The sequence below is a fragment of the Denticeps clupeoides genome, unplaced genomic scaffold (assembly GCF_900700375.1).
Source record: "Denticeps clupeoides unplaced genomic scaffold, fDenClu1.1, whole genome shotgun sequence".
NCBI classification, from domain to species: Eukaryota; Metazoa; Chordata; class Actinopteri; order Clupeiformes; family Denticipitidae; genus Denticeps; species Denticeps clupeoides.
Genome location: NW_021629786.1, coordinates 85,596 through 99,889, shown reverse-complemented (window position 1 = coordinate 99,889; position 14,294 = coordinate 85,596). Strand labels below are relative to the sequence as shown.

The window sequence follows — 14,294 nt, the reverse complement described above, 5'->3', positions numbered from 1 at the left end:
TTTTTACAATTTTCAGTGAACTGTATATCCTGATATAATCAAATCTTGAACCCTGAAAGGAGAATCGCAAAATAGCTTAAAAATATTGTGATATTATCTTTAGGTCATATCACCCAGCCCTTCATCCAGTGTGGTTAGAAACTGGGAGGGTTATGGGACTGACGCTCTGGGAATAACGGTCCAGGAGAAGCGACAGGAATTACCCTGGAGTAACTTGTCAAGTTCCTTGGAACCGGTCGATATCTGGATGATTTCGGAGCGCCGCTGGTGAAACTCTGTGGCAGTTGTGAAGCCCATCGGTACCAGCTTCGCCGCTTCAGTCTGAGGGGAGGTGGGGGACAGAAGAGGGGAAATTATTATTATTTTTTTAAGATGTACTTTAAACTGATCTTCGCAGGAAGACTATCGTACCAGAATTTTATCTGCTTTGGCCTCACTGATGCCCTTGATGTTGAGAAGTTCCTTCTTGGGGGCATACGCTACAGCTTCGATGGTGTGAAAGCCGGCGTCCTCCAACTTTTTAGATCACTCGCACTGATGCCACATTGCTGAGGAAACAGAACACCATTAATTAGGAACTTAAATATTTCACGGTTATCTGGCTACGCAAATCTTATTTTTCCACCAGGATGGTACCTCAAGTCTGCTGAGAGGCTGAGGGCCAAAATTCTCCTCTTCCTCAGTCGCCGCCTCCACCCTGGCCTCGTTCCTCATCGCCATCCTGGATTCTGTCGGACAGCCCTGTTAAAAAGCAACCACAGGACATCAGAGCAGCCTCCTCCGTGGCCTAGTAATAAACTCCTGTAAGGGTGGAGCGGGCAGTCCGGTGAGGGTTACAGGTTCAAATCCCCAACTGGCAAGGGCACCTTTCACGGCTGCCTACTGCTCACATCATGCTGTGTGCTCTGCATCACAGTGATGACAAGAACCAACCACTGGGTCTGGGTGTTAGTAGCCTAGCGGGTAACACACTCGCCTATGAACCAGAAGACCCAGGTTCAAACCCCACTTACTACCATTGTGTGCCTGAGCAAGAGACTTAACCCTGAGTGTCTCCAGAGGGGACTGTCCCTGTAACTACTGATTGTAAGTGACTCTGGATAGGGCGTGATAAATGCTTATTATTTCGAAAATGTCGAACTTGATTCGCCGTGAGCCATATCGACATGCTCGATTACAGACAGCCCCGTATATGTAAACACACAGCACAACAAATAAAATACGACTTGCAACTGTAAGTTAGAAACGTAAAAGTCGTGTTTGTAACACGTGTTATTTTGCTGGTGCCTGAGCTTTACAAAAAAAAAGGCCCGATATACACCAGATCAGACCGGTCCGTCCACGACCCTGGTCCTGACCGTCGTAGACCAACGCAGACGCAGTGCAGGCGACAACCGAACAGCAACGACGCAAAACACACAAAAAAAAATACACAAAACAGACACGTACCGCACTTAGACGCCGACGGGCGAAAACGTGTCGGTTATCGGTAAATTTAGTCAAATACCCACGTAAGTTAAAAGTGGAAATGTGAGGAGGAGCAGCAGCACAAGCAGGTTTTTTAACAGCGCCGGCGTTTACTGAAGCAGGAGGCCCCGCGCAGGGAAACGCGACAAGGCGACCGCGTCGCCATCTCACTCACCTCTCAGCGAGACGAACTTTCCCGCTCGGCCCGGCGGCGCCGGTGACGTCATGACGTCCACGTCGCGGCGTGCTGTCTTAAAGGGGCAGGCGCGGCTCAAAACGCCGAGAAAGAGTGAGGGGACGTTTAGGAAATATTTCAGACTTTTGGTAACATACACATGTGAAACTGCAAGCATGCATTTATACCTGAAACGCTCGCACAGATACAGGTGAAATAGACTCTTATGTAACAAAAAAAAATTAACTTCAACGGTGTGTTAAACGCCCATATAGCATTAGTGAAGCTTTTCACATGTTCGTGTGAGGGGAAAAATCTTCACTATATCCGGAAGGCGGTTCTGTGGATTCTTGAGTGGCGACCCGTTTCATATCAGTAATGGTATGTTGCGCATGCGCAGTCCAAACCGGGCAGCGTCGCCGCTCTCCCTTCTTTCTCTCTGTATCATCTCAATACATCTCAGTGTGTCCGCGAAGAACTGAATTATGTCTTCATTGGCCCAAACTCCAAGGAATTAGCGAAGTTAAAAACAAATGAAAAAAATGCATGCGTGTCAGTTTCATTTGTGAATGTGTTTCACATGTGTTTGTGTAACAAGTCTGAAATATGTCCTAAACGTGGACTCTTAGCATCAGAATCAGGAAACTTTATCAATCCCGAAGGAAATTGCTTCGGAAATTGAAAATGTTTCTAGCAGAAGCCAGAGTTCATTAATCGATCCTCAGTTATGGAATAGCAGCATTAAATGAACGGTTAATACATTTAGTAATAACCTGTATTGAATTAGTGTTACACTAAATGCGACATTGCCCTTAACGGAAAACAATTATAATAATAATCGAAGACAGCTCCTAAAGCAAGGAAAAACACTTGCAGATTTTCACGACAAATTTATTTTCACAACACAAAGAATATGCAAAAAAGCACCATTAAACGCTTAGGCTCTTAAAGTGGGAACACTAACATTTTATTATTTACCAACATATATACAACAAATATAATGTTGCATACAGCTAAATGATAAACTGTAAACATTTATACATACACATTTCCAGTATTTACAACAAAACCGGTTTAAGTCAGGCTTAGGCCAGCAGATCGTCATGAATTATCTTCAGGACCTTGGTTAAGTAGTTCTTGGCAGGGGTTACTGAAGACACGCTGGCCGCTACCTGATCCATTCTGTCAGGGGATTGGAAGGGGGAAAATGAAAAAAATTAAACATTTCGCCTTCTATAATACGATGTTCACTATAAAACTGTACAATATTAACATGGTCAGAAAGTGCTCATTTCTAACCTTGTTTCACCAATATAGTTATGCAAGTGCTGGATCTTAAGACAGCCAAATGGATACGATGAGGGAATATCTAAGGTGATCTGGAACTTGACAAAGGCTTTGAGGCTGGAAAACAAGACACTGACCCTGGAACAAAAACGCAAAAAACATTACTAAAATAAAAGCTTTTATTAAAAAAATGAAACAAATTTAGACCTACATTGTGTCCGAACAACTAATCTCCAAAATCCCCAGTCTGAGAGCACCCCACTTCTTCAGCCGGTGGATCTCTTCGCCCAGGAGACGACAGCGGCTCACCACCAGGCTGACATCATGCAGCAGCTGTCAAGAGAAACACAGGCTGTCAGTTTACTGTGAATCACAAAACTCAAGTTATATGCATGCACTACCAGTCAAAAGCTTGGACGCACATACTCTGTGGCGGTTATGGACGGGAGATGGGAGGACATTTTAAACAAAAGCAGCTCACATTGCGATACACCTGTGAACAACCCAGGGTAATTCAGTGCTGACTGGGGGATGATGGGAGTTTTTCCTTTCCACTGTCATGTTTCAAATTCAAATTTTATTCGTCACATACACAGTCATACACGGTATGATATGCAGTGAAATGTTTTTTGCGACTGCTACAGACCACAGTATTGCAAATGTTGCAAGTAAACAATGAACCAATATGCAAATATTGCACTTTTACGTCTTAAACATAAAATATGTGTAACTGGTAGGGTGAAGGTGTGCAAATGAGTTAGTTTTTTTTTTTTTTTTGACTGCTGGCTTGGCTTGCTTAGTAGAGGCCTTGAGTATTGTTTTGACAGAAGCCTAGTGGGTAAGACACTCGCCGATGAACCAGAAGACCACAGAGTTACTACTACCATTGTATCCCTGAACAAGATCCTTAAACATGAGTGTCTCCAGGGGGACCGTCCCTGTATATACTGATTGCAAATACTCCGGATAAGGGGCGTCTGATAAATGCAAATAATGAATCAATTTTTCTTCAGTTTTACATGCTTCGACATCTTTTTTTTCATCAGAAGATGCTCATTAACACGAGCCTTTGGGGCTTATGGGCCATCTCCGTTGTCCAACTTAAGGTGGTTGAGAAACCAGTGGTGGCCTGGTCGGTAAGCATACCTTTAACCAAAGGGTTCAAATCCTGAACTGCCAAAGTGTCACTGAGGTATCTTTGAGCAAGTTAATGTGCACACTGCTCCATGGGCACCTTTGATGGAAGCCCACAGCTTACTTGCTGCCTTGTTTGGTTTATTATATAACCTTTGGTGTGTTATTTCAATCTTGTCTCTTCAGTTTTGTTCTATATTATAAAACATACAAGACCCATAAACAAATAAGTTGCTTCCAAACTTTTGATTAGTAGTTTCAAAGTGGTTTAAACCTACCATGGGAATGTCCCGAGTTGTCTGGTACTCCTCTGTCCAATTCTTTTTAGACTGTGTGTACTGGTAAATCAGCTTATGCAGCATATTTGCATGACACTCTGACTTATCAGCTGCGACAAAAAAAGAAAGATTTGGCCAACATGAAAATCACCAAAACGACCAAATGGTAGTGAATGTTTTACTCTCACCATCCAGCAGAAAATGGAATGAGATGTCAAGGAGATCTTGTTCAGACTGGTTGCTCAGGCCATGTTCTCCTATAAAGCATAATGCTGATACATGGCACCTTATCCTCCTCTTTTTAAAAAAATAATGTTATAAACAGTATCTCAAACAGGATGAATCTTACCTTTTGACTGCTGGAAGGTCACTTCTAACTGAATAGAGTTGTACAAAAAGCTGAACAGAGCTCCGCTGTTGCATTTCTGGCTCAGTTTCCATTCATTCACACTTTCAGATAAAAAAAAAAAAAATAATAAAAAAAAAAATATTTCATTTGGATAATCAGACTAGAATTGTTACAAAACCTCGATTAGCTATTTGTCTAATAAAAGTGTTATTTGGTGATGTATGAGAGCAAAGCTAACCTATCCAGGAGATGGATGTGGTTTTCCATCTCTCGAGTCTTTTTTTGCAAGATCACCAGCTTTTCCCCCAATGCCATCTTCTCACATCCCAACTGGGTAAGGTGCCTACACGCACAAAAAAAAAACAACAATGACTCCTAAAAATTCCTGCGTAAAATATTTTTATTGAAATGAATGATTTTTTTTTAATCACCATCTGAGGCAACAAACAGCTCACAATAAAACATACCTTTGTTTCTTTTCCAGAGCGACATCTAGAGTATCCAGTTCTAGGGTTTAAAAAAATAAATAAAAAATTTCAACTACATTACCTCAAAAACCACAGTAATGCTTTTTGTATGTTGATATGTTTCCTGCCTTTTTGCCGTGTTTCCAATATTGGTGGCAGGTCAAATGAATCTGTCACCGCAGAGTCAATTGCAGATATTTCTAGAGTACAAAATATACAAAAAAACGTAATTAAATATGGAGACAAAATCATATAGGATCTCTTTAAAGCATAAAGGTAAAACAAATTGAAAAGTATTGTTAATATATGTAATTCAGTTTTGCCATATTTCTCTCGTTTTGATTTTAAAATACAAATATATATACATATATTATATAAAAAAAAGTTGTGCGTAATGACATCATAAAGTGCTACTGTACAATATTTCTGCATACCCATCTCCAAACCATGTGCACATGCATCCAACTCTTCCAGCCACTTGTCAGCCTTCGTTATCTTCTCCCTCAGGCTCTCCTCAGCCTCCTATACTCGGTTGAGGAGGAGGAGGAGAAACAGTTTAGGATGCAATCGCACCAAAAATCACACAGAGACACGTTAAATTGAGTTCCGAAGAGCTCACCTGCACTGTGGACCAGTTCAGAATACATCCCAACCTTCATTTCATGAGAGCGGGCTTTACTTCTCTTCCTAAAATAACCCTTTCTCTCTTTCAGCTTGGAGCCAAAGCTTTGGAGCTAGTGGGGAAAAAAACGAATGAAATACATTCATGCTTTTCAAACAACAAAACATGATTATTAATATTTTTAAAATTACACACCTGTTCTTTTGACAAGACAAGCATTTCCTGCAGAAGGGATTTGTTTACATTTCTGAGCAGACTGTCCTGCTCCAGCATCCGCGGCTTTAATCTGAAAGCACAGACAAAATTATGTATTTATACTCAAAATTATAAAAAAAAAAAAAAAAAAAAAAAAAAAAAAAAAACAAGAAATGGGACACCCACCCTTCCACCAGCTCCGTCAGCTTCTCACACTCAGCATCATAAACCCTTTGTTTGGGGCGGTAAATGTGCAGCTCCCGCAGATGGTGTTCAATACTTTGTTTGTCATCAGGAACAAACTAAAATAAGGTAAAACTCGTAAATAAACTTTGGTAAAACTCGTTTTATTGGAATAAAACGAGCAAACATGTGCTTCCAATTTTAAGAATTTAACAATAGTAAATTCACACATAAAAACATACAAATTAACAATATGCAAAGCTTTTTTAAAAAGCTTGGTCTTCCTGTGAGTCAGGTGGATTTGGATTTACAGTGAAATTTGGTGCCCACCTTTTCGGGAAGTGCACTTGGCCGAGATCTGTGTATGACAAAGTCAATACCAAAGTGTCGCAGAAACTCGTTTACTGTAATGCTGCCATCTTCAACTTTCTGAAATGAAGAACAAAAAAGAAAGCATTACATATATACAGTACAGGCCAAAACTTCGGACTCACCTTCTCATTCAATGTATTTTCTTTATTCTCATGACCATTTACGTTGGTAGATTCTCACTGAAGGCATCAAAACTATGAATGAACACATGTGGAGTTATGTTCTTAACAAAAAGTGGAGACCTGACCTCCAGTCACCGGACCTGAACCCAATCCAGATGGTTTGGGGTGAGCTGGACCAACAAGTGCTTGAAGGAACTCCTTCAAGACTGTTGGAGAGCCATTTCAGGTGACGACCTCTTGAAGCTCATGGAGAGAATGCCAGTGTGCAAAGCAGTAATCAGAACAAAAAAACTAGAATATAAAACATGTTTTCAGTTATTTCACCTTTTTTTGTTGAGTACATAACTCCACTTGTTCATTGGTCCACATGTAAATGGATGTGAAAATAAAGAAAACACATTGAATGAGAAGGTGGCCTTTACTGAATATACACACAAACCAATTTTATAAAACCATACTTTAGGTTGAATACCTTGTGGAAATCAAATTCAGAATCCATTGTCTCATAATCCATCTGGGAGTCACCTTGCATTTCTGCAGATTTATACACTGCAACATGAACATATAGCAATTAGATCATTTTTCGCCAAAATGAACAGAAACATTTCAAGTTCCACTTCGATCACTCACTGGACTCAAACGTTGCTTCACATTTAATATTGGTGGAGTTACTGCTGGAGTTGGTGCAATCCATGGTCTTCACTGACCCTGCTGGACCTTTACTATCCCACAGTACATTAGGGCTTGAAGGGACCTGTTGGGAGGGAAATTGTATACATACAGTTTACCTATTTTCAGCTAAAATGATTGTAAAATTAACCAAATAGTCTTCAACTGAAGGAAAAAATTTACCATTTCTTGAATGGGTGATTCTGACTGTGGCCTCTTTCTTTGAGAATCTTCAGTCTCTTGGTGATCCTCGGGAAATGGTCTTTTCAGGCCTTGAGAGGTTGCTGAATCTTCATCATCCTGCACCGGAACTTCGGATGGTGTTTCTATATCCATTGTCTTATTAAGACAATTTCTGTCCAAGGTTTCAGACACATCCTCATTGGTGCTCATCTCTGGCAGCTCGATATCATTGAGATTGTCTACAGTCTCGAAGCTGCCATTGGGTTCGCAAGTGGTGTAATCATTCTGAACTGCAGCAGCAATTTTGGACATAACAGGGTCAGGATCCGTTGGTTTGGGTCTCGAGGGGAGTTTGGGAAGGAACCCTCCAACAGAAATGCGTGCTGTGAGTGCCTTGTTTTGCCAACTGCCCATGGTTTTCCTCTCAGAACCTTCAGACAGTGAATTGTTCCGCAACTCGTCTGAAGTCGCTGTAGTTCTCAACTCCTTCAGACCTTCCGTTTCAGTCAATCTCTCCCTCAGCTGAGGCAACGGGGCTGTGACGCTCCCCGCCACCTCGTTGCTGTGGTTCATACATTGTAATATGCTTTGAAGTTTTGACTGGAGATCTGCCAGACTCTTGCGTCTTGATTTGATCGGTTCCTCAGACCGGTTATCACCATACATCACTACAGAATCAGCGCTGTCTGCCACATGAGTGTTTCCTTCAGGAAGCACACTTTCCTGACAAAGAAACTCTGTGTAGTGATCTTGAGGATCCACAGGAGCTGGTTCATTTGTTCTTTCTACGCCAACAGAGTCTATAACCACAGTTTTACTTCTAGTGAATTCCATTTCATCCAGATCACAAGTCACTGCATTGGCAGACTTCCAGGATTCCAGGACTCTATGGTCCTGAATAGAAATGGAAGACATGGCTACCCTCTGCTGATCTTCAAAGTCTCGGGTTACTGAAGACACAGGGGATGAACAGACGTCTGGCTCAGGAGTGCCAATAAGACCAGTCTCAACTTCTGTCCTGGTGCAGGTTTGAATTTTACATTCTACTGTATCCATCCCAACATTTCCAGTGATTGTTCTGTTCATTTCCAGACCTTCCATCATTTTAGGACAATCAACATTGCTTCTCTCTACTTCTTTTCTACCATCATTTAATTGGTTTGAAGATGAAATGAATGTTAGGTGAACTTTTTCTTGCCTGGTGAGACTCAGTTAGAACAGTCTGACTTTTAGTCATTTCTGTGTCATTAAAATCTGAAAGGCTACTGCAACCTGTGCTTCTTTCTTTATCGTTTACTGACCTGAAGAACGGCTCCTCATAACCACACAACACTTTTTTCTTTCCATGAATTCCAGTCATTTGCATTTCATTGTCCTTCGTTGGAAATATAAGTGTTCTGTTTGTATCCTGGCTCCTAGTAATTTCCATGTCGTCATCAGGGACTGAGCCACTAGCAGGCCAGACATTGGAAACAATCTGGTTTAAAGTCAAATCCATGCATGTATTCGCATTGGAAGGAATGAACATGCTGTCTGTTTCTATATTTCCACCAATGACCCCAGTCATCTCCATGCCCGGACAGTCATCTGTGCAATTGTCACTATTGTAAGACGCCAAGCCTGTTCCCGATGGGTCATCATTTGAAAAACGGGTTTTATTCAACTCTTGATTGCCACCAACATCCTTTGCAGCGTTGAGTGAGAAATCATTGACCAACTCTGTGTGTTTCAAGGCAATAATTACCATCTGGTTCCTTGTCATTTCCATGGCATCTGGAATAGGTTTCCCAGTGAACCCAGTCTGGTTTGAGTGACCGTTTGCCTCTATGCATCCACTGATTGCTTCAGTCAGCTCCATGGTCAGTCCATCTTGCAAGAAGTCCACGCCTCTGTGAAAGGACAAACTTTTTCTTGGTTTATTGATTGACATTTTTAGTGAATGAGGCACCAAGCCAACGTTTTTGGAGTCGGTGACCACTGTTTGGCTCCTAGTCAGTTCCATGTCATCAGGATCCAAGTAACCATGAACTCTGGAGTCACTGGCCACAGTCTGGCTTGAAATCGAATTCATATAAATGCTCTGGTTGGAGGGAAGCAGGCTTCCACCTTTGTTGCCACTTGAGTAATTGTTGGCTTCTATGCATCCAGTGATGGCTTCTGTCAACTCCATGGCCTCGCCATCTTGCATGAACTCAACACCTCTATGAAAATGCAAACTTTTTCTTGGTTCATTGACTGTCAGTTTTTGTTCTTCTGTATGCACTGCAACCGTCTGACACTGAGACATCTCCATGCCATTATCTTTATCTGAAAACACAATGGTTTTGTCAAAATTGCAAATGCTCCTGGCAGGCTGTAATGAATAACCCACCATGTGTTTTGAGTCAGTGACCACTGTTTGACTTCTAGTAAGTTCCATGTCATCAGAACCTGAAGAACCAGAAGCTATATAATCTTTGGAGTTGCTGAAAGCTGCCTGGTTTAAGGGCAAATCCATACAAACACTCTGATTTGAGTGAAGCACTGTGTCATTTCTTTTAGCTTCAATGCATGCAGTGACTGCTTCAGTAAGCTCCATGGCTTCATCTTGCATGAAGTCAACAGTTTGGTGAAAGGACAGGCTTTTTCTTGGTTTGTGGACATACTGTTCCTTTTCAGAGCATTTGAAGTTGATTACAACATTCTGTCCTTGCGTAAGTTCCATACCATCACAATCGTCCTTTGAAAAAATAAGGGTTTTATTTGTTTCATCTCTGCCCATATGGGTCACTTCTATATGTCCATGGAGAGCTTTGGTCAGGTTCATGCCCTCACAATCCACCACAGTCTGGTTAGACAACATGCTTCTCCTTACTTCACCAAAAGGCTCCACTTGATCAAAGCCTTTAGATTTGATGTTTACTGTCGAAATACATGGAATTTGTGTGCTGTCAGAATCAGGAAGACACAATGCATTAGCAACGCTGGGAAAGCCACCACCCCAATGTTGATTTCCAAGCTCATGAGTGGATGCACAGGCAGTTTTGGAAAATTGAGTCTCAACTTGCCCTTGAACTCCAAAGGACCCACTCACTACTCCAGTAAGCTCCATCCCACACTCATCCGCAGAGAAAATTTTTGTGTTATTGGGATCAAGTCTCAAGGTCTCAGCTCTATTATCCACATCTGTAGTTTTGAATTTGATTGCAACAGTCTGGTTTCTTGTCAATTCCATATCGTCCTCATTGTTGGGCAAAGTTGATTGCTGCGGGCACTTATCCAGTGTAAACCTTGTCCAGGAACATCATAGTGCCCGTGACGAGGCCCTCCACCCTCAGTGTGGATTTTTGTGCGCTCTATCAGTTGTTGTTCTGGATGTCCTGTACTTCTCCTCTTAAGATGAAGACCCTGGGATTGAGAGGTACCTGGACGGTCTGATCTCCTCGATGACAGAACTGGAGGAAGATTTTCTTTGTCGGTTCCAGTAACATAATCAACATTTTTAGGTGCCACATCACACTTTTTGGAATTATCCTTCTGTGAAAAACCTGCTAGGAAGGCTAAAAAGTCAGTATCCCTTTCTACTTGAGTGTGGAATATGCTTTTTCCTGAGTCGTTTCGTTTTTAGAAAGTCCACTGGTCATCTCTGTTCCACAGTCAAGATTCAGGGACTCATTTTAGGTTTGAGTCCTTGTCAATAACAATAGTGTGACAGTGGGTCATGTCCATGTAGGCATCTTCTTCTGCATCAAAAACCTTCGTCTGATCTCCCTGTGCAGTGGGGTCAGTGAAGAACCTGACCTGTTTAGCAATACAATTGGGCAAATTGTTAAGGGTGTGCTTAAGATATTTGAAGAATTGTGTCTCATTATAGTATGAATACAATTACGACACAAAATGGTTTAAAAGCCTTCATGTCATTAAAAATGATGATAACCTTGTTGTTTAGCTGTGAGACGTGAAGGGGTGCCATTAACAGGTCATCCATGCCTGTATTAAAAAAAAGAGGAAATTAAGCATGAGCAGATACATTACAAGGCACCACAGTTAGAAATCAGTGCTACAAAACAATATGGCGGAACAGAGGAAAATAATTCAGTACCAGAAACGGGCTGAGTCCCATCCTCATGAATATAGATGCCCCTGTATAAACAGTTAATAAACACACAATCTGAATTTTACCACCAATTGGCACAAACATTCATTAACTGCAGTAATCAGATTTAGCCTTACTTTGTGCTCTCAGGATCTGTTCCTGTCAAACAGAAAAGAAAACCAATAATGTAATTTCGCCGAAATGCAACTGAAAGCCTTATTCCCATCAAAGACAAATGTGTTACATTTTAATAGACTTTAAAATAAAAAGGGATAAGAAAAATCAAATCAAATAAAAATATATACAATCTTGTCTCACATTTTAAGACAAAAACCGAATAAAAACATACCGCTGGTGAAAACATCTTGCAAAGGACTCCGTACAGGAGGCGCACCTCTTTCATTACTGGTGGGAGGAGAGGTGATAAATAAACTCTGAGGGTCTTGGTGCACATTTCTAAGCATACGCTGTGAATACTTACTTTGCAAACAAACGAATGTCATTTTTGGAGGCAAAGCTGACCCTACGTGAATTCCGCCTTTTTTCTGTTGGCCTGACATTCTCAGCCTGTTCAAAAAAAAAAACATGAGCAAACAGAAGAGATTTAAAGCATCTGATGGACAATAATCCAACAGGCAGCGTAAACTCATAAAGCTCAGTTGTTGCTACCTGAACCTCTTTCTGGTCTGAGTCAGAGAGTCTGGTGGAAGGGCGAGGTGCTTTTAAAATCTGGTAAAGCAGCAGATGTACGAAACAACAAAAGTAAATAACAAACAAAAATAGGCCTGATATTGTCATAAATCTATAAACTACGCACCGATGAAATCCTCCTTCTGCTTGACCCAGCAGGTTCAAAACTGAAATTGATAGAACGATTAGGTCAGTTTTTAGTTTTTTTATTTAGATGGGTGTGCGCTGAGTATCACTTTCACATGATATGTAGGATGAATAGGGATGGGTCAATAAGTAAAAACAAAGACTATATGAGCATGAATAAACGTCAACAAAAATTATACAGATAATATACACGACAGAGCGCTCACATTGATCTTCTGTTTCCCAAAGGATTTATTGAAAGGACATACAGTCCTTTCTGGCCTAGAGTAATAACGCAGCTAACAAGGCATCGATGTACTCACTCGAATCTCAGGGTTTCGGTGGGATCCATTACAGGCTGATAACGGAAGCCCACTCGGTCTTCAGAAGGATCACTGACGGCGCAGGGTTTATCAACGTAAAAAAAAATATATTATTAAAAACGGTCAACGTGGAGAACGGACCACGGACAGAAATTAAATACAGGCCTGCTAGCATTAGCTTGCTAACTATTAACACCTGAACGCGTTTTCACGCCTGCGACTGGACGTTGTGACTCGCGTGTGCGTGCGTTTTTAGAACAATAATTCATTTTGGGGTTTGAACCGTCTACTTACGTCTAGGCCGCTTGCATTTGACAGCCCTTTTCTGGTGTGTACGAGTCGCTGTTGTTAGACAGCTCCGGCAGTTTGAATTTAACCGCTCCCGGTGCTGTCATGCGCAGTAGCGCCGTTTGGGTTCTACGGGACCCCGCCACAGACCTTGTTGCCAAATCCGCGTAATATCCACGATGCGCACTTTTTTTTTTTACATCAATTTTTTCTTTTTTTTTTGGCAATGGATGGTCGTCGATCCCACTACAAGCTAACCCAAGGGGCCTTAAAAATACGAACACTGGTTGTGTCGCGCTCTGCCTACATCTTCACAAAAGCAAGCCATGGCATTGGTTGCCTGGTTTTATTCAAGATTCAACATTGATTGCAAATTCATATGAAAAAATTTGACAAGAAAATTAAATGAAGATCATTATTTCCCCGTGACGGTCACTTGCCGCCTTAGGGACGATTGGCCCTTATATTTATTTTTTCTAATAATAAACTAAGAAGTAGCGCCGGGACACGGGGTGGTAGAAGCCTAGATGGTACCACACTCGCCTACGAACTGGAAGACAAATCCCACTTACTACCATTGTGTCCCTGAGCAAGACACTTACATTTACCTTTACAGCATTTATCAGACGCCCTTATCCAGAGCGACTTACAATCAATAGTTACAGGGTCAGTCCCCCTGGAGCAACTTAGGGTTAAGTGTCTTGCTCAGGAACCTGGGTCTTCTGAATCATAGGCGAGTGTGTCCCTGTTACTACTAATTGTAAATCGCTCTGGATAAGGGCGTCTGATAAATGCTGTAAATATAAGTAATAAATTAAGGATAAAGTATATTAGGCGCGCACAGAACCAGATCAAAATTACCCATAAACTGTTTTGTAGGTGGAGAACGTCACGAAAACACTGCGAACGAAACATCGCACGTTCCACCGACAACCAGGAGGGGGCACCAACGACAAGTCCCGCAACCGGAAGTGACGATTATTTTTTTACCCTTTCAAATTTCCCAAGCGCGGCGCGCGCCGAAGCGCTTTCCTCGGATGTAACGTTGTCGCGGCGGCCATTGGGTAAAGGAGCACGGTGATCGTTTATTAAATATATATATGCTGACTGAGATGATTGTGATCGCGTCGAACTTTTCTTGCAGTCGACCACTGCTCGCTGAAATGAAGAAGGCCGGACAAGGTGAACCCAAGACGACAGTCACCAAAGCTCTCGGCGACAACCCTGCCAGGTAAAAATAAAAAACAACAACATCAACACGCACACAATTCCACAGCCCAGGGCTTCAA

The 14,294-nt window shown here is 41.7% G+C and overlaps 2 protein-coding genes and 1 long non-coding RNA gene across 3 annotated transcripts; all 3 read right to left on the bottom strand.

The window, feature by feature from the left end:
* Positions 1-528: 528 nt before the first annotated feature.
* LOC114774291 (uncharacterized) lies at positions 529-1,635 on the bottom strand. Its single transcript, XR_003744781.1, has 3 exons — positions 1,512-1,635; positions 637-741; positions 529-548 (listed from the first exon to the last, which is right to left on the bottom strand). It is a non-coding gene; the product is annotated as an uncharacterized LOC114774291 (long non-coding RNA).
* A 1,092-nt stretch (positions 1,636-2,727) lies between these two features.
* On the bottom strand, positions 2,728-8,076 carry LOC114774298 (kinetochore scaffold 1-like). Its single transcript, XM_028966231.1, has 17 exons — positions 7,504-8,076; positions 7,282-7,405; positions 7,124-7,200; positions 6,488-6,586; positions 6,161-6,276; positions 5,975-6,065; positions 5,790-5,891; positions 5,592-5,679; positions 5,286-5,357; positions 5,158-5,197; positions 4,929-5,033; positions 4,691-4,791; positions 4,530-4,598; positions 4,342-4,451; positions 3,141-3,262; positions 2,942-3,067; positions 2,728-2,824 (listed from the first exon to the last, which is right to left on the bottom strand). The coding sequence occupies exons 1-17, from the start codon at positions 8,074-8,076 to the stop codon at positions 2,728-2,730; spliced, it is 2,112 nt and encodes a 703-aa protein (XP_028822064.1).
* A 3,078-nt stretch (positions 8,077-11,154) lies between these two features.
* LOC114774297 (kinetochore scaffold 1-like) lies at positions 11,155-12,746 on the bottom strand. Its single transcript, XM_028966230.1, has 9 exons — positions 12,718-12,746; positions 12,396-12,435; positions 12,248-12,307; positions 12,060-12,145; positions 11,928-11,983; positions 11,716-11,737; positions 11,585-11,625; positions 11,420-11,472; positions 11,155-11,283 (listed from the first exon to the last, which is right to left on the bottom strand). Exons 1-9 carry the CDS (start codon positions 12,744-12,746, stop codon positions 11,155-11,157), a joined length of 516 nt encoding a protein of 171 aa, XP_028822063.1.
* Between the last annotated feature and the right edge of the window lie 1,548 nt (positions 12,747-14,294).